This window comes from Tachysurus vachellii, chromosome 17, assembly GCF_030014155.1.
Source record: "Tachysurus vachellii isolate PV-2020 chromosome 17, HZAU_Pvac_v1, whole genome shotgun sequence".
NCBI classification, from domain to species: Eukaryota; Metazoa; Chordata; class Actinopteri; order Siluriformes; family Bagridae; genus Tachysurus; species Tachysurus vachellii.
Genome location: NC_083476.1, coordinates 8,946,757 through 8,973,236, shown reverse-complemented (window position 1 = coordinate 8,973,236; position 26,480 = coordinate 8,946,757). Strand labels below are relative to the sequence as shown.

At 36.8% G+C, this 26,480-nt stretch overlaps 1 protein-coding gene across 2 annotated transcripts in view; it reads right to left on the bottom strand.

The window, feature by feature from the left end:
* Window positions 1–2,521: 2,521 nt before the first annotated feature.
* col5a1 (procollagen, type V, alpha 1) overlaps window positions 2,522–26,480 on the bottom strand; it is a 76,178-nt gene continuing 52,219 nt past the window's right edge. The window contains exons 31-66 of one of the 2 annotated variants that reach the window (XM_060890708.1): window positions 26,135–26,188; window positions 25,996–26,049; window positions 25,809–25,853; window positions 25,620–25,673; window positions 24,903–24,947; window positions 24,662–24,715; window positions 24,499–24,552; window positions 24,160–24,213; window positions 23,378–23,485; window positions 21,846–21,935; window positions 18,557–18,610; window positions 17,969–18,076; window positions 17,576–17,683; window positions 17,418–17,471; window positions 17,207–17,260; window positions 16,266–16,373; window positions 16,071–16,124; window positions 15,711–15,818; window positions 15,454–15,507; window positions 15,236–15,343; window positions 14,968–15,021; window positions 14,807–14,860; window positions 14,669–14,722; window positions 14,487–14,540; window positions 14,261–14,368; window positions 13,997–14,050; window positions 13,787–13,840; window positions 11,184–11,291; window positions 10,756–10,809; window positions 10,622–10,657; window positions 10,465–10,518; window positions 9,943–10,204; window positions 9,472–9,584; window positions 8,269–8,337; window positions 6,243–6,476; window positions 2,522–5,040 (exon numbers count right to left, since the gene is read on the bottom strand). In XM_060890708.1, the coding sequence (XP_060746691.1) occupies window positions 4,894–5,040; window positions 6,243–6,476; window positions 8,269–8,337; window positions 9,472–9,584; window positions 9,943–10,204; window positions 10,465–10,518; window positions 10,622–10,657; window positions 10,756–10,809; window positions 11,184–11,291; window positions 13,787–13,840; window positions 13,997–14,050; window positions 14,261–14,368; window positions 14,487–14,540; window positions 14,669–14,722; window positions 14,807–14,860; window positions 14,968–15,021; window positions 15,236–15,343; window positions 15,454–15,507; window positions 15,711–15,818; window positions 16,071–16,124; window positions 16,266–16,373; window positions 17,207–17,260; window positions 17,418–17,471; window positions 17,576–17,683; window positions 17,969–18,076; window positions 18,557–18,610; window positions 21,846–21,935; window positions 23,378–23,485; window positions 24,160–24,213; window positions 24,499–24,552; window positions 24,662–24,715; window positions 24,903–24,947; window positions 25,620–25,673; window positions 25,809–25,853; window positions 25,996–26,049; window positions 26,135–26,188 (2,931 nt within the window). In that variant the 3' untranslated portion in view covers window positions 2,522–4,893. Of the gene's footprint in view, window positions 5,041–6,242; window positions 6,477–8,134; window positions 8,204–8,268; window positions 8,338–9,471; window positions 9,585–9,942; window positions 10,205–10,464; window positions 10,519–10,621; window positions 10,658–10,755; window positions 10,810–11,183; window positions 11,292–13,786; window positions 13,841–13,996; window positions 14,051–14,260; window positions 14,369–14,486; window positions 14,541–14,668; window positions 14,723–14,806; window positions 14,861–14,967; window positions 15,022–15,235; window positions 15,344–15,453; window positions 15,508–15,710; window positions 15,819–16,070; window positions 16,125–16,265; window positions 16,374–17,206; window positions 17,261–17,417; window positions 17,472–17,575; window positions 17,684–17,968; window positions 18,077–18,556; window positions 18,611–21,845; window positions 21,936–23,377; window positions 23,486–24,159; window positions 24,214–24,498; window positions 24,553–24,661; window positions 24,716–24,902; window positions 24,948–25,619; window positions 25,674–25,808; window positions 25,854–25,995; window positions 26,050–26,134; window positions 26,189–26,480 lie in introns of both variants that reach the window. The other variant, XM_060890709.1, reaches the window with a different exon arrangement.

Here is a 26,480-nt window from a genome sequence, read left to right as displayed (position 1 = left end):
TGCAAGAGTAGACTTCTGCTGTGCTAAAAGTGTGATGATGAAGATCAAGCGGATCCCATTTTCATTTAGTGTGTCTTAGCAAATGAGAAAAACTGTATTCTATTTATTTTATTTTATTTTATTGTATTTTGTTTTAATTTTTAAATAAAAAAACATAACATTTTAATGACATACTGTATATGTGTGTTTACAAGACCAATAAAATGTTAATTTTGAACTCATCACTGGCTGAAAGTATATGTTCAGACTACACTTTGTTCCTGACTATACCAAGACTGATCACCTGGTCTGTGCTGGTTTCTGACTTAGCCTAACATGTATTTGTATGCAATTTCTTTATTATAATGCTGCCTTACCTGCATCTCCATCCTCTCAGACTTTAATTATCTGTTCCTCCCCATTATTTAAAATAGGACAAAAACAACTTAAAATAGAATATTATGACATGGTATAAGTTAAATAAAACTCATGTGATCTTTATCTATACTTGTGCAAAGCTGCTTTGAGACAATGTGAATTGTTAAATGTGCTATACAAATAAATTGAACTGAATTGTATGTGGTACTTAATTGAAATTAACTGGTGAATTGAGGTCTCTGGGATCTTTAAGACTGTTTAAGACAGCTCTATAGAGCAAAGCTTTGACCAATTGGCTTTCAGATTCTATCAGGGCTGTCAAGTGTCACGCATTGTGAGTGACAGTCATGCATCTTTTATCACGCTCTCCCGCCACACATCATATTTCTCATGCAGAAAAACGTTTTGACTATTTATCATATATTTAACATGCCGCAGTGCTCAAAATGTATCAGTCCGCACCGCTGTCTCTATGGAACCGGGCAGGAAGATGGAGATGTCACGCTTGCCTAGAATATATTGTCTTGTACTGTACATGCAGATATTAATAATGAGACTAGCAGACTATTTTAGATTTTTAGGGAGTAGCTACACATAGTTGTATAAAATTATAATTTATTATTTATTTTAAAATAACCTACTTATGCAGATAAGTATGAAGAGAAATACATACTTTTGTCTTTTCTTTCTTACATTATGTGTAACTGCCAAAGACTGTAATAAGCCTTTCCCAAATAAATTTTGAGAGAAAGAGAGAAGATGAGCCAAGAGAAGATGGATATACACTCACCTTCTACTTTATTATGAACACCTCCACTGATCGAGTCAGCCACTTATATGCAAGCAACATGGTGCATAAAATCCTGCAGATACAAGTAAAGAGCTTAATATTCACATGAGACTATATATATATATATATATATATATATATATATATATATATATATATATATATATATATATATATATATACGTATAAATTTACGTATAAAAAAGTTACAAAAATAATATACTGTAATACTGTAAAATTATATAATATATAATTTTACAGTATTACAGTATATTATTTTTGTAACTTTTTTACATTTTAATATATATTTTTTTAATAATAGGGCCATTGTGTTTAATGTAACAGCTGTGAGATTGCGGTATTCAGTATAGTACATTGTAAAAGCTATTTTAACACAGAGAGAAGCGGAAACACTGACAATACAGAGCAAAATTTAGTACAGCACATGCCTGACCTTTTGGCACAAATGGCACAAATACAATATCAGAAGACATGAGAAGGCTAATGACACAGCATTATCCTCTACACTACAATCTGAATGCCTGCTTGACATGAGTATGGCTCTGATATCATGAGGACCATTTTCCTCTCCTGAATATAGGAAGTATACAGTTAAACAGCCATAAACATTTCATTCCCTTAAATAAATCTATGTTTTTTATCTGAATGTTAATCCATTCCAAATAATACAAATTATAATTTAATTAATAAAATAATTTAATAAATTTAATTCCAATTAATAAACAATATTACATTAAATTGATATCACACATCTTCAAAAGACTTCCAAAGTTTGTCTTATAACTCATTAGGTTGGGGTGGAAAATACTTGAGTAATTGGACTTTATTATAATACTTAAGTGTTATTGGGGGTACTTGAGTGGTATAGAATTTGAATACATTAAAAAAATTACATTTCCTAGCAGAAAACACTATTTACTCCTTAGATTTATTTTTAGCACTCATTGCAAATCTCAGATGTCCCTTCTTTTATCCTATATATATATATTTCTTTATCCATTTATTAATTGAAAAGGCTTCTCCTGCAGTGTATTTGCATTTTTAAAAATTTTGGTCTAGAGGAAAAGTGATCAAAAATGTAACATTTAAACATTTCTGTTATATTTAAAAGTAAAAACGTTCTGTCTTTAAGACACTTTTTTGGCTGGATACTTTGAATACCACTTTTATTTAAAGTAAGAGTTTACTGAAGTACAATTCCTTAGTATTTTTCCACCCCTGAATATGTTATAAATGGTTTGGCAAGAGCAAGCTGTCATCAGTAACCAAAAAAGAAAGCAAAATTAACCTTCTGCTAGCTGTGCTAGCAATATAAAAATTTGTGATAAAAAGTTATGGCCATGGTAACACTAATGGTATCAATTAACATTTATTATTTTTTTAAATAATACAATAAATATACTACAAATTAACATCATCTTTGGTAGAGTTACAACATCCTGGCTTTGTCACCATTTTACAATTAAGGACATGCCTTTATTCATCTGAGCATTTGAAATGTATATCATAGCAATAAAGATGTGATTGGAAATCAATTTCAGATTGGTATAACATTAAGAGAATGAAAAACTTTCAGCATTTTCATGCATACAGAAAAGCTTTAATGCTTCAAAAGACATACAAGGGTGCGTGGCCACAGTAAATTTGAATTTATTGACACAAAATTAACAATATATCTTCTATCCTCTCTTACACAGGTTTAACAGACAAGACAACACAAGACAAATATTACAAAAACCAAACAAAACAGAATTCTTTTATTGGCAGCATGATGACTTTTTTTAATTTACAAAAATGGTTATTTTCTAAAACATGATTTTTTTTTTTATCTTTGTTGTGAATGAATTTTTTAAAAAGCAGTTCAAGTCATATTTCAAATTAATAGAATGCAAAGGTTTGTAGCAAAGTAGTTGGCATAGTGGTGTAAGATGTTGAGTGCATTGGGGACTAGTGGCAAAGAAATAAAGAGAAAACAGGGAAAAGAAAACTGATTTTCTTTCTATACCAAAGTTCCTAATAATTATAATAAATTGGTTATGTATCTACCCCACAGGTGCACGATCTTATATAAAGTGACTTTTTTGGTCATTGGATGTATTTGATGAAGCCTAAAGCTGTGAGAATATCTTTGGCCTGAGAATCTGAGGACAGTAGAGTAGTTGGTCCTCTGTATTTGGCTCTGGTAACAGAGGTCAAGTTCTTCCCTGTACAAAAACAAAAGAAACAACAAACCAAAAGAACAAACAAAATAAAATAAAATAAAACACAAATGAAGTCTTTATGGATTTCTGACTGCTTGCTGATTGCACTCATGTGCACTGTAAAGCTCCAGGTCCACAGATACTGTAAAACAATTACTACCTTTAAAAAATTCTACTTTTTTCCACTACATTTTAAACTGATGGGAATAAATGTGCTATGGAAGACTATGCAAAAGTACATAAATAATCTCCAGGTAAAGCACCACTTTACAGTTTGCATACTGCACGTTTAACAACAGTGTAGGGTGAAGGCAAAAAGACAAATTTGTTAGGTACGAGGTCAATTTTTTATGAATGAATATGATGGATTGGCATGCATACAGTAAGAATATTTCACCACACAAGACACAGGACCCACTACCCAGAAAAATGTGATGAAAGAAATGAAGGATGCATCATCATTGGTGAATCATTTTAAAACAAATAAACAAAAAATGGAAAATATATATGTATATAGCACCATAGGCAGAAGGAAATAGCACCTAGTTTACTGATAGTGTTTCCTCAATGCAACGGTCTTTCATTTCATGTGCTTGTGATAGATCTTAAGCACAAGGTTTGATAGAAAAAGGATAAAGGATGGAATCATTCAGATGCCCTGTGATAGTAGCAATCCACAAGACCAAAATCAGTTGACTTCAAATTGCTATTATTGTTTGTTCTAAAAATTATTTTCATTCAGTTGTGTGAAGATGTGGGTCACACCTGCAACAGGACATAATGATTTCTTCTTGGTGTTTCTGCTATTTTGTTTCATTTTTCTTTGCTATCCAGTTTTCTCTAACAGGGATGTTATTGTTGAAATGCAAATCTTTTATTTGCTGTAATCACCAGCATCTCTGCGGTCCTTCTTGCTCAATGGTTCACATGCATGTTTTGAAGCACACAAAGAAATTAGAAAAAAAAACCAGAGAAATATACAGAAAGTACTTACAAACATACAAAAAATATTTATATATATATTTATATATAAGCACCATTCCAGGGAATGGGAAAACAAATATGCACAAAATAAAGTTCATTGAAGTACTGGGGGAAAGTGAAACACTGAATAAATGCAAGAAGAAACCAGACAGAGCTAAAACCAGGTGGAGTGTGTGAGGAGGTTTTCCACCTGCAGGAAGTGCATCAAAGATGGAGGAATACTGTTGCTACACCGATACAGCATGGGTGGTAAAATGTGGTCAGAATGTGGCAATTAAAGCACAGGGTTAGCTACCTAGCATTCAGCTAATCCAGTTTCAAAACTTGCTTGTGACAGCGACAGGTACACTGAGGTCAAAGAATGTGTTTTTTTCCATTCTTTATTTTCTTTAATGTCTTTTATCCTTTCTATGCTAAGTTGATGTTTTATTTTGGAAACACAAATCTTTAGAAAATCTGTTGTCCTATTCCTTTCTTTGGCTTCTGAGAAAATGAAAGTTTGTATATTTTTTTATTTTTTGGTGTGCTCAGTTTACAGTCTTAGCCAATAAAGCAGGCCGGGCCAACCTCAAAGCCAAACTTCTGCGTTGCTCCACCAAAATCGTTGAACATGATGTCAACAAATGGTATCTGCTCGACTTTTGGTGTGTTGATCTCCAGGATAGTCTTTTCATAGCCCTTTTTTAACTGCAGAAAATGTGAGTGGAGAGAAAGGGATAAAGAATTGGGACAAGAAAAAGTTATTTGGTCAAATGTTTGACAAGAATAGAATACAAGAATACAGCCCCCTCTAAAAGTACTGTAGCTGCAAGGCTTAAAGATCAAAAGACTATGTGATGCCAGATCAAAATTTCAGCGTTCATACCACATATTTACATCCAGATGTGTTCAGCACCTTAGAACATGTTGCCTTTGGTGACTACCAAGCTACCCAATTTATTTGGATGATACAAGTATTGGAACAGATAGTCTTCAATGGACAGGTAGTTAACACTTAACAGATAATATCTAAGGATGAGGACAACACTTAATATTTGTTGTCATATCTCTTTCTCTTGCAATAGTGTTGCAGTGTTCTTTTTCATTGTCTTGCTGTATGATGAATTTTCTCCCAATTTGATAAGATTAATTTCTCTCTCAATTAGCGTAGAAACAGGGTCCAGCAAGCAGCTCAGGGTATAATGGCCTCTAGAAGTTAATTTGTATGTTAAATTATATTATATTATATTATATATCACAATTTTTAGTTAGTTGTTGGAAATATTTGAAATACAACCAAAAGCAATTTGAATTAAAAACCCTAATGTTCTGGAGAGAACCCATTTCACAGTGTGTACATTTCAGAAGGACGTTAAATTTATAACTAACTTCACACCTGCCCTGTGGAGGTTTTTGGTGTTGTCACAAAGTTTCAGTCATCCACTGCTGTTTATCTGTCTCTTTACCTGTTGGCTATGCCCAGTGTTTGTGCAATGGTTTTGGATGATTGGATGACCTTTTCTCTTTTAAATAGTGTGCTATTTCTCTCATAGACAGCTCTCTGTTCTTCATGTTGGTTTTTCTTTTCAAGAGCAGAAAATCAGATCTAATCTTTGTTTAAACAGTAAATCTAACTGGACATACATAGGCAACAAAAATACTGTTGCACTATATTTCAACAAATGTTCTAAGTTTAACTCATCTATATTTAAATATCAGGAAATGAAAAATTTAATTCTGATCTCTCATCTCATATTCATTTTCTGACCTTGAACCCAAATATCTTCAGTATATAGCAAAAACCAAAGACCTGACTGACAAGTCATTCCAATACTTTCAGAAGTACACATAAAATGCTGAAACTGCCTTTTTGTTACTACTTAAGGATTAAGTGCAGCATTTTTGCTCACCGCACATCCATCGATGATGGCACTAATGTATGGATTGTTGTCATGGGACATCTCTTCATCATTGGAGCCCAGGAAACGAATCGCCTTGTCGTGAGTGTTTAGCTCCTGGTCATGCCAGGCCACAGATTGGTAGCAGTTATACGTGAGGTTCTGCCGTGCTGAGGCACTTAGCAAGCGAAGGAACGTCATTTGGACCACACCAATCGGATTGCCCTCAGCATCCATGTAAGAGAGCTGTAAGTAAGGAAGGAAACAGAGGGTCCATCTAGCAGCTCAAGATATAATGCTCTCTAGAGGTTCATTTGAATATTATACATCACACCTTTTTTAACCAGGATTACTAGGATAATAACTAAATAATCTTAACTAGGAATTCAACTATTTTGAAAAACTTCCAGAAGCAATGGGGATTAAACATTTATTGAGGCTGAGACAACCTTAACCCTCATGTTCTGTAAAGAACCAATTTTCCCCAAGTGTGTAAATTTCAAAAAGGGGTTAAAATTCACAAATGTCTAATAAGCATTATTACTACACACACAAAAAACATTTATGTACTATATTAATTAAACATTTAAAAAACATGTATCAGGAAACAATCAATGGAGAAATTTCAGTGGAGAAGTCAAAATTGTGTTTATACGGTTTTCTCATCAAATTAGGCATGACACCCGTAAAACAATGTAAAGTAGGCTGTTAAAGTGGGTCTGAATGTTTTCTGTTCTCTAATATGCAGTGAGAAACATTAATCCTTAAAAACAGAACTGCAATGTTAAATAAAAGGTTATTTCTTGTCTCTCTGGTGTGATGTAACATTTGCATTTTGAGAAATATGCAAATGTTTGTTTTCTTCATACCAACCCATGTCAGATAGAACAGGCCTTTTCCTCCTTTTACGTCTTATACACATATGACCGTGACTGACAGCAAAGCACAAGAAATAAACATGCTATGCATGCATACATACACACTGTACTTACCTGTTTTCCTCATCAACCACTCATATAAACTCATTGCGCACATGCAAGATGATATGAAATTGTATACTAACACACAAACAAACAGACTGGACTCAGAAGTATTTATGCACAGGTAAACTAGATCATTTTCATTTGTGGTCAAATAGAACTGACTAAAGAAACATTACACTATCCAGTCAATGTCTCTGTGTGTCTGTATATTGTCCATGGATTTTTCTGCTATGTTTGGACTGCAAGCACATGAAAACATTACCTTGTCCAGCAAGATGTTCACAGCCACATATCATCAGTGGCTGAACCAAGAAGCTATGCGAGAAGAAGTGACCATGAGCCTCAAAGCCAACATGCAAGTGTCAAGAACACCCTGAAAATGAGTGTACTGTAAAAGTGTTTAACCAGTTTATAAACACTGAGGACGGCGACAGAGCCATTTAGTCAAAATTATACACAGACAAACCACAGATAAATTTAGGAGAGATCATGATTTTCCCAAGATACTATGAGTGTTTTCTTATTTTTAAATGAAGTAACAGCTTTTTGTCACTTCTGCCCTCATCACTCAGATTTGCCATAAGCCTGAGAACACTGTTGCTGTCAAAGTATAGAGAAGCTCAAGCAATACCATGCTCAAACATGACCCCATGAGCTCCATCTAGCAGAGCTAGAACCATGCAAATCCACAGGTTTCCAAGAGATGGAACCTCGGAACCATGGCACCTTAGAACCTAGGAACTTAGGACCTTCAGAACTTTGGCTCCACAGAACATAAGAACTTCAGTACCATACAATTGTGGGAACCTCAGTACTCATGAACTGAGTAACCTCAGACCTTCAGAATCTCAAGACCTTGGAAAAGGAACCTCAGTACCAAAGTCCTCTCTCTTGCATCCCATCTTGGGCCTTTCTACTTACCATGGACCCCCGTTTGTAGCGACTATACCAAGTGCCTGGGCTGTCTTTGGGCCAGCGAGCCATTTTGCTCTGTAAAATAACAAGAGTGGTTCAGGAGGTGGAAGGAGGACAGAGGGTCACGGAGGTGCTCTTACCAGTTTACCACGTTTGAATTCACTGTACCAGGAGCCTGGAGTCTCCTTCACCCAGGAGGTTAGCCTAGTCTGAGACACCAGAGCAAGAGAAAGAATGGGAGTTTAAAAAACTGGAACATGACCAAGATAAACAGGGAAAAGAAGAAGAAGAAGAAGAAGAACACAAGCATGAACAAGCAAAAAGTGTAACAGTCAGACAAGAGAGTTTGAGGAATAGGAGAAGCAGAAGGAAAAAATATTAATAGAACACAAAAAGAAAGCAGCCCCCCCCCCAAAAAAAAACAACAAAAAAACAAAAAAAAACAAAAAACAAAAAAACCCCAAAGTTTAAGGAATTATGCTAGTTAATTAGGTCATTTTAGAGCATAGATCAGAACACAGATCCTGAGGCAAATAGTCCTCTGATTCCCTTGTTTGTCTCTCCTAGCTAATAACACATGTATCCATGTTAACCAAGCTAACCAAGCTAAACAAGCACAAGTGATTTGGGAACTAGGAAAGAGCAAAGATTTGGGCCCTAAGGAACAGGTTGGAAAACAATAACCCATGTTATAAAAAATATATTTGCATTTTTAAATAGTATAATAAGCTATGCCACATTTTGTGTTATATATATTTTTTACACAAAGGTTTGAACCCATGGCTAGATATCACCAACTATCATTTCCTAATACTATCATTGTTCAGTGCATCAATATCCATATATTTCAATTTGTAAATTATCATCAGCAGTCAAAATAGAGCTCCAGTGTGTCCATAATTTATCTTTTAATATAATATTAATTATTAATTATGATGATTGTCTTCTTCATGTTTAAAATCACAAGGAGAACATTTAAACTATGCACATTTTTGCACAGAACATTGCATAACATTGATTATGTAAGCGGATATGATTTATGGCCTGATTACTGTTTTTGTAAGGATTTGTATTGTTTCCTGAATATTAGATTCTTTACCAGAATTATTTTGGATCAGATTTTCCACATGTATGTGACCATGTGCTACTACTACTACTAGAAATAATGTTTTAGTGTTTATGTTCTGGACCACCTGCAGCACAGCAGTGACTACGGCATGGTAGTGTGCAGCAGCCCTATTTCCACTTGCAAGTTTGTTTGTGTTAATTGTTAGCTAGTTATCAAAGTTGTTACCACAGGTTTTATCCATGGCCCTGCAGGAATTGTTCATGTGAATACTCACCCCTTCACTCTTTTTATCTGGGAAGATACAGCTTTCTCCACCAGCTGTGAAGTTGCAGTAAACCTTGAAAGAATCTCGTGAGCAGCCCTGGTTTGGATCAATCCAGTACTCGCCTTTAAAAAGGAAATAAAACAAAACAAAACAAAACCATAACGTGTAAATTCTTGTGATTTGTATATTGTAGTTTACATTTACTATGGATTTGGGAAATATTTTAGATAAAATTAAAATGAAATAAATACATTTTTGTAATGGGGAGAGTACAACCATTATCTATTTTGAAACTAAATAATTATTTCACCCATCATAGACCCTTCTCTCCACTTCTAGCTATCGACCATCACCCGAGAGGTACTTATAATGTTAAGGAGATCATTTCAAATCCAAAGCATTCAATATTGGGTTTGCAATAATTCAAAATTTACATAAAATGGGATATTAAAAACTGTGTGTGTGTGTATGCCCACTCACCGTCAGGGAAGTCAGGGTGGCAGAGTTGCAGGTCTTTGCAGGTGCGCGCTGGGTTGCCCTTTGTGCCCAGTGGGTGCTTCATCTGTTCGATCTCCTGCTTGAGGGAATTGAGCGAGCCAAATATTTCCTCCATACCATCATCATAATCCTTGTAGTTGGCATCAGGTGCATCATCCACCAATTGGCTAGCATCGATGCTCCTCCGTGCTCGCTTTGGGCTTGAATGGATGGGCAGGGGGTGGATGACATCACCTGGAGGACCCTTCAAGAGTACATTGGGAGGCAGTGGTATTATTGATCAAGCCTTTCACAATTGCAAACTCATACAGGCTGCCTCCACAAAACATTAGAAATTATTAGAAAATTTGAAAAGATTGATTTGTAATTTTATTGGTATGAAATAAATCAAAATTGTTCATTAGAAATTTGGAGAAATGTGTGTATTTTTCAGGATACCTGAATAGATGTAAATTTAGATAGTTAATGTCTAAAAATTTCAATTTTGTTGATGTTCCTACTGACCGGAGGACCTGGAGACCCTGGTACACCTGGTTCTCCCTTTGGTCCTGTTTGACCCTACAGAGGAAGAGAGAAACAGAGACAGAGGCAGATTTAAAACACAAAGAGAAACAAAAATATTTTTAGATTTTATGATTTATGGTTGAAAAAGAAAACTTACTGATGATCCTTTAGCTCCTTTAGGACCAGGGGGGCCCTGTATAAAACACACACATACAAACAATCATGTATATGTGTATATGTAAACCTGATTAAACTGAAATGATGCTGTATGTTGGCTTGCTGGAAACATACAGGCAATCCTGGAGGTCCAACTGGTCCCAGAGGTCCAGCAGGGCCAAAAATACCCTGTGCAATGAGAGAAAAAGAGAGAGAGAGAGAGAGAGAGAGAGCAATAAGTGTCAGTAAATGTTCAATAAATTCTAAATAACATTGCTAGTTATAACTCTAAACAACAAGAGGAACACAAAACAAAATAGAGAAAATAGAGAACATTAGTCAATAAAATTAGTTTCTAAATGAAAAGTTTGTTGTTTCTAAATACAGTATATGATCAAATTATATAGCATATATAGTGTACATAGTTCCAGTGAAAGGAAAGGTGAAGCATAGTTTAGTTAAGGCTTACATATGGATCTGTGTGGTGCTGTGAATGTGTGCATTTGTGAATAATTTTATCTTTATCTATATTTGTGTAAGTAATTTATGCAGGTGCATCGTACATTGTCTCCTTTAGGTCCTGGAGCTCCCTGTGGTCCAGGCAGTCCTCTGTCTCCTTTCTCGCCCTGCTCTCCAGGAGGCCCAATCAAACCAATCAGACCTGGATGGCCCTGAAATGCACACAGTTCACTCAATAAACAACAAGCAAAGCATACACAGACACTAGTATAAAAATTATATTAATTATTATACTCAAATCCAAATATGAGACAAAGAATGTTAACTGTTCAACTGAGATGTTTATATTTAGTTCCACATGATGATATTTTGAAACATAATGTGACAAACTACAACGGGTTCCACTGTCCACTGCTGTCATCTTAAACTACAGCAGCCACATGCTCCCCAAGACTGGAGCTCTTGATGTCACTTCCTGTGTTTGAATCGTTTGCCGCGAGTTTTGTGCCTGTCTCTGCATTTTTCATTTTCTCTTTTTGGTTTATATTATACATTGTCGCATTCGTTTATTAAATTCTTTACTTTCCTATCGCAGTTAATTTTATTCCTCTTCTTCGGGAGTCGCTTTTTTGTTTCCTTAATTCAAACAGCTAGTGGAGGAAACGCTCTTCGGATCTTTTTAATATTCCGATCTTATTCAATTCAAATGTACGTCATCATTAAGTATGGGAAACTTTGAACTTGTCCAGTGTGTGAGCTGCAGGACGTTTAGTACTTCTTCCTCCGTCATTAGCCTTAATCTTACTTGATATGTGTACTTTAGATAACTTTCTGAAGATTTTAGCTTTAAAGGTGTGCATCCAGACACTAGAGAGGATTAATGACAGCGATAGTAGTGTAGTTTCTGTAGGGGAAAATCTGGATAAGCGGCGTTTAAGAGCCCTCACAGCGGCACGGAAAGGTGATGACTCAGTGGCGTAGTCGCAAAGCCAAAGCTAACCACTCCTCTCTGCTTTTCTAACAGGTGAAAATATCTAGGCCTTTAGGGGCTCCAGCAGCACTGGTTAGGTGTATTTCGGCAGCCAGGGCGCCAGGCAGAGTAGGTAATATTAGGGTCTTAGAGTCTTAGGAGCAAATGATATACACCTTCGTCAGTCAGAGATTACTAAGACAACTATTGTAGAGGTGTGTAAATTAGCGAAGGCAATGTCTGATGCTGTAGTTTGCTCTGGCCCCATCGCAATGTGGCATGGCGATGTAGCTTACAGCAGGTTATGTTCGCTGAACTGTTGGATATCCAGGTGGTGCTCTAAAATCAATGTGGGCTTCATAAATAAATGGTGTCCACCCCACTCGGGAAGGTGCTGCTCTCATTTATTGCAGAATAACACACAGTGTAAGAACAGGCCTAATTAATCAGTAAAAATTTGAGGGCAGGGAGCAGACAACCAGGCTAATACGCTGCTATCTGCATTCGTCAACCAGGGGTCATAATATAGAGACTGTGTCTGTTTCCTGAGCTAAACAAAAAACTATAAACACTCAGAAAATTTGTTTTAGAAACCTTATTAGCATAAAATTGGATAGTGATTGCACAGGCTAGGAGTGTTAAATATAAGATATCTTGCATATAAAACTCTTATTGCTAATGAAATGATTACTGATCAGAAGTTTAGTGTTCTGTGTTTAACATAAACATGGGTCAAACCAAACAAGTTTCTCGCATTAAACAAAGCTTGTCTGCCCATTTATAGTTATATACATCAGGCATGCCTAACAGGCAGGGGAGGAGGTGTCGCAGTTATTAATGATGATAAGCTAGGTGTCAAGCAAGAATCTAGAAAAAAAAATAGCACCCTGGTACATGACAACACAGGACAACACATTAAAACAATCAGCTAGGAAATTAGAATGTAAATAGTGTCAAACTAAATTGTCAGTATTTTAATTAGCATGGAAAGCAAGTCTTCATAGCTACAAAAAACCTCTTATTGCTGTTGCTGTATTTCTCCAGCCTTATTGAAGATAACAAAAATAATCCTACATTTTTATTTAATACTGTAGCAAAATTAACTAGGAATAAAAACACTGTCGAAAAGCGCACACCATCAATTTGTAGCAGTAATGACTTCATGAATTATTTAAATGGAAAAATTGATAACATCTGGTAGAAAATTCAGAGCATTAATTTAATACCAAAAAAATGATAGATAATGCCGTAGATAATATTTCTGTTTTTGATCAGTACTTTTTCACTCCCCTTTGAGAGACTGATTTATTTTCACTGATTTCTTCTTCTCAAATTTTTCAACCTGCCTACTGGATCCATTACCCACATGTTTCTTTAAACAGATACTACCAGTAGCTACCCAACCCATTAATATAAAACAATACATTCTTCCCTTAGCACTGGCTATGTGCTGAAAACTTTTAAGCTAGTGGTTATCAAACTTTTGGAATTAGTGGAAGGAAGGAAGGAAGGAATTAGTGTTGGGGCCATGGTGAGCTCAGAGTTTGCGCTGACCCACAGTGTACAGGGGCTCACATAATGATTTTAGGATAAAAAAGGCATGGGCTTCACATATCTCAACCCCATTGATTGTCTATGGGAAATTTTGATTCAGACAGTTAGTATTAGTGTCCATCGCTGTCATCTAACTACCAACCACGAGAATATAATTTGGAAGAATGGTGTTCATTCACTTACCTTTTCTCCTTTAACTCCAGTGTCCCCTTTCAATCCAGGTAATCCAGGGGGGCCCTGAGAGAGAGAGAGAGAGAGAGAGAGAGAGAGAGAGAGAGAGAGAGAGAGAGAGAGAGAGAGAGAGAGAGAGAGAGAGAGAGAGAGAGAGAGAGAGTTGTTATTTAGAGACTTTGCAGTAATTTAAATGTAAAGGTTGGTGTTCTGACAGGGTACCATAGGTCCTGGTGGCCCATCAGGTCCAGGAGACCCAGGCAGACCTTGTTCTCCCTAAAAAACAAGACAACATAATTATATTCCTGAAATATATTATCACTTTATTTCTGCCTCAGCTTTGCATATATTCTGCCAAACAATGGTATGACTACAACTGTGAGAATGTTAAAATCTGTTGGTTCTGAATCATTTCACTAATATAAATGTTTGGCAATCCTGCACACTTGAGTCATGTGTATACAGTATGTGTGTGTTCTAACTCACTACTGGTCCAGGGATTCCTCGCAATCCTTCAGAACCAGGCTTGCCAGGAGCACCTTGGGGTCCAACAGGACCTGTCTTTCCCTGTGGACCCTCGAGACCGGACTCTCCCTAAGAAATAAAAAAAAAGAGACAAAAATATTTAGGTGAAAGTGTCATCAAGTAAAGCAAATATAATGTTTACATTTTTAATGTTTTGAATGTTTTTGTATGTGTTGCTTTTCTTTACCTTAGCTCCTTTCTCACCCTGTCGTCCCTCAGGTCCTGCTGCTCCTGGAGGACCCTAAACATAGAGAAATGCAATGAAATAGAGAATGAAATATGAATGCTGATACATAGACAGGCAAAAAAAAAACCCAGATTGAAAGAGGCAATTAATACAATGAATTAGAATAGGCAGAAGTTACTTACTCTCTTTCCTGGAGGTCCAGTTGGTCCAGATTCACCAGTTGGCCCTGGAGATCCCTGACACAAATGATCATGATTGTTAAATAAATTAAACAAATGAAACAGAAATCAGAAATCTCTGCTAATTGAATGATATCTCACCGGTTGACCAGGCTCTCCATCATCACCTTTGTCACCAGGAGGACCATCCAAACCCTGAAAAAATACTTAGTCATGTCACTTGCCAAATGATTATTTACTGTAAATTACTAACACTTTATAACACCTAAATATACATGTAAATAAAAAAATAAAAAACATACAGGTGGACCAGACTCTCCAGGAGGTCCAGGGTCACCAGGAAAACCACTTGGACCCTAAAAAATAAAATAATTGCTTTTATCAAATTATGAATTCACAAGAGATAAATTTGAATGTGTTTAGTATTATTAAGTGATGACTGAGTAAAGGTGGCTATTTTTTTATTCTGATGTTTGATTCTTATAATGAATAGATATCAATTAACCAAAAAAGATTAAATATGAAGAATTTTAATTGCAATTCTGATATATACTGAGGGTCAGAACTCACTGGACTTCCTTTAGGACCATCATCACCAGGAGGGCCTTTAGGTCCTGGCGGACCAGCAGAGCCAGCAGGACCAGCTTCTCCTTTTTCTCCCCGCTCTCCTCTTGGTCCCTGTCTCAGACACACAGACAAAATTATAATGTGTACTTATTTAGATTACAAATGTTGTGCAGTTGTGTTTAGTTTGGGTGATTTTCTCTCATTAGATCATGTTATCATACCGGAGGACCAACGTCGCCTTGCAAACCGGGCTCTCCATGCTCACCTGGGTCTCCCTAGACAGAGAGAAAGAGAGAGACAGAGATAGAGAGAAAGAAAAGAGGAGAAGTGTCAGTAAATGTCACAATGTTATTTTAAATAACAGTGCTAGTCATAACTGTAAATGAACTTCCATTTAGACATTAGAATTTTCACTATAATTTTAAGGTTATTTTTCTGTTCTACTTTTCTGTTTATAATGGATATTCAGTTTTCAAACCTTCTCTCCCACAGCTCCAGGGTTTCCATTGCCTCCAGGGGAACCCTGGGGTCCATCGGCTCCTGGGGGTCCAGCAGGGCCTCGAGGACCGGGAGGACCAGGTGGACCCTATAAGACACGGAGAGAGAGAGAGAGAGAGAGAGAGGGAGAGAGAATGCAAAGATAACAATTAGTCCATGCTGACCAAAAGAAATAATATACAAACACATATGTAATGACATATGTACACATATGTATTGTACATATCCACTGCTAAGTATTAAAAAGCATTTAAAATAAATGTTAAGATGCTAAACCAATTATATTAGAAATATATACAATATTACAACATTATCAGAAACCGAGTGCATTTCTTCTTACCATGTGACCAACATCTCCAGTTTCTCCTTTCTCACCAAGGGGTCCAGGCAAACCCTGTGTGCAGAAGATCAAAGAACACAGAGGTAAATAACAAATGCCTTCATTCTTTACTAAAGGTTTGTTCTTATTTATTAAAAGCAGTTGGAACACTGTTAGTTGACACAAGACAAATATGATGTGTGAGCACATTCCCACCTGAAGACCAACAGGTCCTGGTGGTCCAGGGAATCCTCGTGGTCCCTCATCTCCTTTTTGGCCAAATAAACCCTGCTGTCCTCTCGGGCCCGGCTCTCCATCAGCTCCCTAAAGAGAAAAGGAGGGAGAAAGGGAAAGAAAACAGGAAAAAATATCAAATCTTTCAATATGGATTCAGTATAATGTCCGTAAAAAAGAAAGGCAAACGTTTTTTGACAATTAGGCATGTGTAACTAGTGTAAAATGTCCAATACATTTAAACACCTTTTTGGTGAACAATAATACCACTTAATAGTCGTAATAGACACTTACCATTTAATAGTCGTAAAGACAATTGATTTAGTCAGTTTGGTAATCTTCTAAATGAATGTAAATATTGAAGTTATGTACATGCACATACACCATATATATTTCTCAATCAAAACCTATTTGTAGTATCCTTTACTGAAAATAAGTATATTTTAGTAGCATTTAGTTTTTGTTTTTTCACCCCAACATTTCATTTAATTTATTTTGGTAAAGCTATCTCATGAAGCTGGTTGTGAAGTGTGAATAACCTTATCGTTTTGTAAATTTTTTTCATTCATTCATCTTCTACCGCTTATCCGAACTACCTCGGGTCACGGGTGTAAATTTTTTTGCCAATTGTAAAAAGTGCTATACAAATTTGAATTGAACTGAATTTAATTGAATAGTGTGTCTCAGATAAGATTTTCAAATGCAAATTGCCAAGAAAGGAAATGTTTTTCTTTAGTGCATAAATAAAACTGCAATGCTGTGGTTACATGATGTTATGACATTTATGCTGATATTGTTACAAACGTATTTGTGTGACATAGTCTGTTAACAAAAGTATTCTGACTAACATATAACATTATAAAGACATGAAATGTAAAGGACTTTAAAGAATATGCTAAAGATGATTGATGAATAATACTTACAGCAGGACCAGGTGCACCAATTGGCCCTTGGGGGCCAGTTGGCCCAGGGGGACCCTGAAAAAAAAAAGAAAAAACACAAAGATGTAATTGGAAACAAAGCTGTTTAGGATGTTACATTTGCATTCATATTCCCACATATATCCGCATTCCCATATAACCTCCATCTGCATGTAAAGGATGATGGAACACATAAAAAAATACACAGACTCACCTGTTCTCCTTTATCTCCTTTGCTACCTTTCTGACCAGGTTCACCAAGCTCACCCTGTGAAATAAAAATATTTCCACTGTAAAAGGCCACCAATGTCCAAAGGGTAATTTAAAAAATGGCACATAAATTAGTATTTAGTTTCTTTAGAGCACCAATACCTTATCTCCATCTTCTCCTGGAGGTCCAAGAGGTCCAGCTGGACCGGGTAAACCAACAGGACCCTGAATACCATCTCTACCAGCAGGGCCTTGAGGTCCTTTCTCTCCCTGAAGGCAGTTTTATAATTAGATTTAGAGAATATGAATCCAGAAATACGAATTAATCTTTCAGACCATATGTGTCTGGTATTCAGACTTCAGGGTTAGAGTTGAGGATTTAGGATTTATGCAATAGGAATCATAACATTTTCAACAAAAGGTTGGAGTATGCCATAAGATAAGTTAGAATAAGAGTCTGGTTAACAATTAGATTTACAATTAATTTAAATTTAGGGCTGGGAATTAGCTGACATAACAGGAATTTGCACAGGAGAATAGGATAATGCTACTCACTGGTCCACCTTTCTCTCCTGCAGGCCCCGGGGGTCCTTGTGGTCCAGGCCGTCCAGGTGGTCCAGTGGGTCCTGTCAGACCAGCAGGCCCACGCTCACCAGGTGAACCCTGAGAAAAAAAAATTCAAGGAAAGAACAAAAATGGTAAATTTTTTAAAAATTTTACTTTTAATACATGTCAGTAAAACAATAATTGCTAGAAAATCATGCTAGAAAAGTCTTTGTTTACAATTTGAGCATTATATAATGTTAATGTAAAAGCATTATTTGAGCATTATATAATGTTAATGTAAAACCTTTTCCCACTAACCAGTTCTTACTAACTATGGCATGTATGCTGAGTGAAAAATATTGATTAAAAACAGAGAGAGGGATAGAGAGAGAGAGAGCGAGAGAGAGAGAATAGACAAACCATATCTACATATCTACTTACTGAAGAGCCACTGTGTAGCACAAAGGACAAAAAACGAAACAGGAAGTAAAACAAGTGAATATAAAAGAGCCACTGGAAATAGAGAGAAAGACACAGGGAAATAGTCATAGAGGGAGAGAGAAAAATGAAAGATTAAGAGATATGGTTTTTACTCACAGCAGGTCCAGGTGGACCCGGGGGTCCTTCAACCCCTTTCAAACCTGCGGTTCCCTGCAGAAAAAAAAGAAAAGACAAACTACAAATTATTAATAAAATCTTTCAAATATATATTATATTCTATTTTTTATATTTAAATGTGCAGCAGTTATAAAAAATTATTTTGCTGAGAAATTATACAAATGGTATTTGTATTTATAATAGTGATAAAAATATATTTTTTAAAAACATCTGTTTTTATTTTCCTTATCATTTTCTTTTTCAATGTTAATCTGATTTGGTACATGGATAATTTTCAATCATTACCAAAAGACACTTTCTTTAGAACTGAATGTGTGTTTATAATTAAATAAGGTAAGTGTCAGGGATCAGCGCGGACTTTTGGCCATGTGCTATTGTTGTTTTTATCACGTGGCTGCCCCGCCTTCGTCTGCTCCTCCCTGTCTTCACACCTGTTCCCCATTGTGTGGATTTGTCCTTTTTGTATTTAAGTGAACCGCGTTGCTGAATGCAGGGCAGATTCATTAGTTACGTTAGTCCCCGTGTAGTGTGGATACTTCTGTTTGTCTTCATTATTTATTAAACCCCTTTCATTTGAAGCATACGGGTCCGTCTCATTCCTTCCTGGTTGTGACAGTAAGAAATGATATATTATGAAATTGTTTTACTATTATTATTAATCATAATTATTATTCCTTCAGCAAACTGACCTAATTATTAACCGTGTAGAGGTTCCCTCTGGCTGAAAATGGCTTACAATGGTACAATATTGCTTTACTATTTTATATACAGTTTTAGCAATGCTAATTATTAACAGTAAAATACTATTTTTATTATAAGATGTTGTTTGATTTTATTTATATATTTTATTTATTTATTTTATTAAACCTTTAACCATTGATTAAAGTAGGTGGTATACTGATCAGAAGTCCAGCACCATCAAGCTGCTTGATATGCTATATGTATAAGCTGTTTTGGATAAAAGTGCCAGACAAATAAAGTAAGAAATGTCTGGTATTTGAAGATCAGAAACAATTAGTGTTCAGGACACAGTCTCAGTGTTTAAGTCCTGGTTAAAAACACATTTGTTTAATTTAGCTTTTTATAAATAGCTTTTCTTAGGTAAAGGAGTGGATCTGGAGGGTTCATGAGCATGGTGTTTGGTGAACTGAGATGTCTGGATGCTGACGGCTTACCACCCTCGCAAGTCACTCAGATTTGTAGACTGTGGAGTGGTGGGACGCTTTACCTCCCAGGAAGCCCTCATGTCTGTGTCACCTTCTGGCTCTAGCCTTTTAGTTATGCTGTCATAGCTAGTCTTGCTGGAGTCCCTGTCTGCACTTTGCACATAAATTACATTGTCATACATCTGATTGCAATCATACCTAATAATTTTCTTCTCTCTCTCTTTTAACTGTGGTTTATCACACCCAAGTTCAATAAAATCCTGATTACTGCCACACCTGTTCGCAATCAAGAAATCACTTAAAGGTAGGGTCTCTGATATTTGAGAAATGCTTCTGAAAACTGCTTTAGGCCACCAAACAAAACAAAAATCAAAACAAATGTGTAGCCAATGAGCAGAAAGGGGTGGGTCTTGTCAATATGGGCGGAGAGAGTGTTCAGTGCGCATGTGCGCATGTTTTGCTAATAACGCCGTTATTAGCAAAACACGGTTGTACAGTAGCTGCCTCTCTACATGACTTTGATAGAAAAGAGGTGTTATTTGTGTAGTAACAGCGTTTAGCTCTGCTAGATCAGCGTTTAACTGATTTTTCCTGTCTGGTTTCTGGCTCTTGTGTCGAGGGTTGCTGCTGCTGTTTAGTTGCTGCTCCAAACCAGATGGTGATAGATGTGCACAGGTCAGATTCAATGACTGCAGTGTAGAACTGCATCAACAGCTCCTGTGGCAGACCGTACTTCCGTAGAAAGTAGAGGCATAGAAAGTACATCCTCTGCTGGGCCTTTTTGATGATGGAGTTTATGTTGCACTCTCATTTCAGGTCTTGGAAAATGGTAGTGCCAAGAAACTTGAAGGACTCCACAGATGACACAGGGCTGCTGGATATTGTGAGTGGGAGTAGTGTTGAGGGACTTTTCTAAAGTCCACTATCATCTTCACAGTTTTGAGGGTGTTTAGCTTTAGGCTGTTCTGACTGCACCATAAGACCAGCCGCTTCACCTCCTGCTGGTATGCATACTCATTGCCAGCTTGGATGAGACAGAGGAGCGTAGTATCATCTGCAAATTTCAGGAGTTTAACAGTTGGGTCACTTGAAGAGCAGTCGTTAGTGTAGAGGAAGAATAACAGTGGGGCGAGGACACATCCCTGAGGAGCGCCAGTGTTGATTGTCCGATTGCTGTAGGTAACACCTCCCAGTCTCACCTGTTGTTTCCTGCCTGTCAGGAAGCTGGTGATCCACTGACAGATGGAAGGGGGTATAGTGAGCCTTAGATGTTTGGAGTCCGGAATTATAGTATTAAAAGCTGAACTGAAGTCGACAAAGAGAATCCGTTTTTTTTTTTTTTTTTGGTGGAAATCAGAGCAGCTAGGCTCAGGGAAACCTGGTGCACAGGATAATTAATAACAAATCTCCAAATAACCTGCCAAACTTTTTTACCATGTAAGTGAGAGACACAGCTACAATCCAAGATAAATCGTAGCCAATTGTAACAGAACAACCCACAACAACCTCCTTAAACCTGCAGAGGGAGCCCTCACCCAAGTTTTAGCCAGTTCCGGCTTTCAAGGTTATTTAAGTCACATACACAATACTGCTAGCGCGAAGTATTATTCCAGTGTGATAATTACCAAGCCGTGTACTTCATGCCCTTGTTCTGTGTTTTGACCTTGGCTTACTTTACGACTATAATTTTGCCTTACTGTGTTATTGGATTATTCTTGCTGATTGTTTGTGTATTCCTGTACAATTTACCCTGTTAGATTACGAATTGGATTTGTTTGTGCGTTAATAAATATCTGTTTATTGATCCAACACCACCTGTTCCTGGGGCATCATTAAACTAATCTTAATACATTACTTAAAAATAACTAAATCATAATGTACCAATTTGCTGAATAAATGCTTTGCATGGTGTGTTTAGAATGGTTTTATAGATGCTACCTAGTTTATCATGTTGCATGTGCTATTGCATATCGAAGGCCACACTGTTCTTTTTGGTATGGTGTAATCTTTCTTTTTAATTTCAACCATTCAAAACTTTAATTAAGGTAAATATGATAAATATGATATATGAAAAATATGTGAGTTTTGTAAATGTCACTCACAAAAGGCCCAGGTAGCCCTCTCTCTCCAGGAAAACCTCGCAGTCCTTGGGGTCCATCTTTACCAGCAGGGCCTGCTGGACCTGGATCTCCCTAAATAAACACACACATAAACAGAGGAAATCAGGTGTAATGTACAGAGTCTACAAATTCAAAAAAGTCAAAAAAGTCTGGCTTGACCACCAAGAATTTTTTTTCATGGAACACTTAATAATGGTAATGTCAATTAATGTGTTTTTTTATTGAAAAAAAAAAAACTTACACAACTGTTATTACATCTCTGTTGAGGCAATAATATTAAACTGTAATATTAAATGGTATTATCCATTAAAGCTAGCGTCTCCGATTTTTGAGAAAAGCTTCAGAAAACTGAGTCGGGTCAAAAACTAAACAAAAATCAAAACAAACGTGTAGCCAATGAGCAGAAAGGGGTGGGTCTTGTCAATATGTTGTCAATATGGGCGGAGAGAGTGTTCAGTGCGCATGTGTGACATTAGCAGAAAGCGGTTTTAACATTGACATGGAGGATAAAAACAACGAAAGAAAGCGAAGAAAGGCTTACAATAAGGCAAGAAGTATGACCCGTGTTAATATAGGATCAGCTTTCCAGCGCTGGAGAGAACTGAAGGAGCGGGAAGTTGGCCGCATGTTCACAGGAGTTTCCAGAGTCAATAACTCCTGAGCTAAACGCTGTTACTACACAAATAACACCTCTTTTCTGTCATAGTAATGTAGAGAGGCAGCTACAACCGCGTTTTGCTAGTAACAGCGTTTAGCTCAGGAGTTATTGGCTCGGGAAACTCGAATCTGTGAATATGTGGCCAACTTTACTTAAGACGCCGAGGTTGCTTTTTCCTTCTTGATGGGTGAGTAACGTTGGTTTTGCTTTGTTTCACAGAATAAATATATGCCGTCCTTTGCATGATTATGCTTGTGTGTCATTTTTGCTTGTTTGTTTATCTGCAATCGTATTGTTCTTCCCTTCAGCTATGATAAAGACATTTCTTTCCATTAGTTGCCTGGGTTGTGCATGTATGTGTGGGCGGAGCTATCAATACAGGGGTGGGACCCATTTTGGTTAGGGACGTGTTTGTTTTGGTGATTTCAAATGTCAACATTGGCTTTCAAAAATCTGAGACCCTACCTTTAAATATTGACAACAACTAACAGTGTGTAAGGAATATCCCTTAGTTTTATTTGAATCAAAAAATGTCATGGCTGTGGTGGATCCAGAGTTTATCTGAGGAACACTGAGTATGAGACTGAATGGGATGCTAATACATTGCAGGGCACTATGCACAGCTTCATATATTGGGGTAAAATTTGGTAAAGACAATCTACTTATAGCCATGATACCAAAGAACAAAGAGAAAATCTACACAAACACGGAGAAAACATATTTGTGCAACGTAATTGTTATTAAAGGTTATGCATTTAAGTTAGGGTTAGAAATGGGGCTAGTATATATATATTATTTGTACATCATATTAAGCATTATTCTTGGATTTCTGGAGCATGCGTGTATGTATTCTCACCTTGGCTCCCTCTTTACCAGCAGGTCCAGGCAATCCTTGTTCACCTGGTGGTCCTGGAGGTCCAGGATGGCCTCGTTCTCCCATTGGTCCAGTTTCACCTGTTGTTCCCTATGCATTGAAAAATGAGTATGGGTAATGTTACTACGTTACACACGTTATATTAGCATCAGCTCTCAGAAAATTGCACTGGACAAATTCATTCATTCATCTTCTACCGCTTATCCGAACTACCTCGGGTCACGGGGAGCCTGTGCCTATCTCAGGCGTCATCGGGCATCAAGGCAGGATACACCCTGGACGGAGTGCCAACCCATCGCAGGGCACACACACACACACTCATTCACTCACGCAATCACACACTAGGGACAATTTTCCAGAGATGCCAATCAACCTACCATGCATGTCTTTGGACCGGGGGAGGAAACCGGAGTACCCGGAGGAAACCCCCGAGGCACGGGGAGAACATGCAAACTCCACACACACAAGGTGGAGGCGGGAATCGAACCCCGACCCTGGAGGTGTGAGGCGAACGTGCTAACCACTAAGCCACCGTGCCCCCCTGCACTGGACAAATCTCACAAGATTTTTGGGTAATCATATTTCAATCTATAGGTTGTGCTCTAAATATAGAAATGTTCACTGTAAGATAATGGTTGGAGGGGGAGACAGATGGGAAGCTGAAATGTAAGCTGTACTTGATAGATTTAGTTTCATCAAACTTTATCAGAAAGCATTCTTGGTAATTAGAATGCATCTTTATTTGTGTGTGGATCTACACTCACCTGAGGTCCTAGCACACCTGGAGGTCCAGGAGGTCCAGTCTTTCCTTGGAAACCCTGAGCACAGGACAAGTACATGAGTGAGGAATGAAGAAAATTGGCAGTACAGGTAAGTGACAGATGTTTGGATAGTTATGGGTGACAAATGTAGGGATAAACAGAGACAGCTGGAGAGAGAAGCTATAAGGAAAAGGTGGATGAATGTGATAATTCTGTCTTGTAAAATGGGTGGGATTAAACATGTGGTTAGGTAAGTGAAAATAAACTTAAGTAAAATGAATTCTTCGTGATAAGAATGCATCTTATTTTAAGATGTGCGCGTGCGTGCGCGGCATGGCTCACTGTCTCTCCTCTCTGGCCAGGGTGCCCAGGTAGTCCATCTTTTCCAGGTGGTCCCTGAAAAACAGAGATAGTGAAAAGATGTGACAAAAATCAGAAAACTTGAAAACTACCATTTCATTTTCCATAAAATTCCATCTTCATTTCTACTACAAATGCCACTCACAGGAGGACCTTTAGGTCCAGGGAATCCTGTTGATCCTTGAGGTCCTGGCAGACCCTGCAGAATACACATTTAGAATAAATAAAGAACATTTATTTAACCTTATGAATTAATTGTTTAAAAAGGAAAAAAAAGAAATTGCTGAGCTTACTGTAATTCGAAAAGTTTATTTGGGATCTTTAGATATAAATGATTTCTTAATCAGGAATCTGTACAAAAAAGAAAAAATACTGTAAATTCCTACCCGTTCACCAGGTGGCCCTGGGGGTCCATCACTTCCTGAGTTGCCCTAGGGAGGAGTAAAAAGAATGATGGAGAACATTGCACATTCTTTATTTTTGTTTTCTTGTATTTGGTATCAATATTAATTTCTGTACAACTGTTTCACAAATTCTAAGCAAAGTTATAAAAAAGCAAACCAACGTGTGATTCCATCAAATACAAGTCTGAAGAGGAGCCACAAGATCACATAATTAATCTGTTATATAGGTTCAAACTCAACTACTGTACTACTCTTACTACTGTACTGTAAAAAAACAGAGCTGACCTTTATTGACACATGGACCTTAACCTTTAATTAATTTAGAAATGCATAGAATGATAGGTTGCTCAGTTAGTGTTCAATATTATTCCAATCACAAGTGATCTGTAGTCATTTAACAGCAGTAAAAATTTTATTTCATTTGCCAACTGCTTTGATTGAGCTATGTAGCAACAATATAATATGACATGCAGTAGAAAATAGAAAAATAAAAATTGTTAAAGTTGCAGTGTAACCAAACTGCACATACTGTATACACAAGATAATCTGGAAAGTAAGTGAGATCTCAGTTTTCAATTTTTAATCTCCGCATCCATATACTGTTTTACTCATTAACAATTAGCAGAAAAAATGGTGGATAAGAAAGTTTTACACTTCATATGAACTCTGATACATTTCTATAGTGAAATTAAAGGTTACCTTTGGTCCTGCTTTTCCTGTGGGTCCCCTGGGGCCTCTTTCTCCACGAGGGCCCTAAAGAGAAAGAGAGACAGAGCACACGAGAGAAAAAGAGAGATTAAGGGTCATAAAGATTAGAACATATCCTTTTACCAAATATTTTCAACATCCATCTGTATTCATGAGTTGCTGTAGTCAGAAAAATCTTACAGTGGGTCCTCGCTGTCCTCGTGGTCCAGACTTTCCTGGTATTCCCTATAAAAAGACATAAACACAAACAGATAAAGTTAATACTTTAACAGTTTTTAGTCCTTATTAGTCACATTAGTCCTTCTGGTTTGAAATGCATTTTGAGTATGTGTGAGTGTGTAAAGTAATTATCATCATGCTGCCATACCCTGGCTCCCTTTTCTCCACTGGCTCCTGGGAAGCCTTGGAATCCTTGAGAACCCTATAAAGTAAAGAGAGAATGAAAAATAAATGTCTGGTATAACAAATAAAAGGCGATGAGAGGCAATAAGAGCCACAAAACTTACCTTTGGCCCTTGTCTTCCAGGATAACCTGGCAATCCTGGAACACCAAGCTTGCCCTAATCCAATCCAGACAAATAAATATTTAAAATCATGAGTAAAGCAATAGTCAGATTAGCCACAGATACTCCATGATGCAATTTTGTTATTTGAATAGTCTACAATACAATACAATATATATATATATATATATATATATATATATATATATATATATATATATATATATATATATATTATATATACCTTTAATATATATAAAGCATTTTTTGCTTATGTGACACACATAAAAATAAAATATAGAAATAGGTTGACTGGACCATTTTGATTATTAATGAGAAACTACTTGAG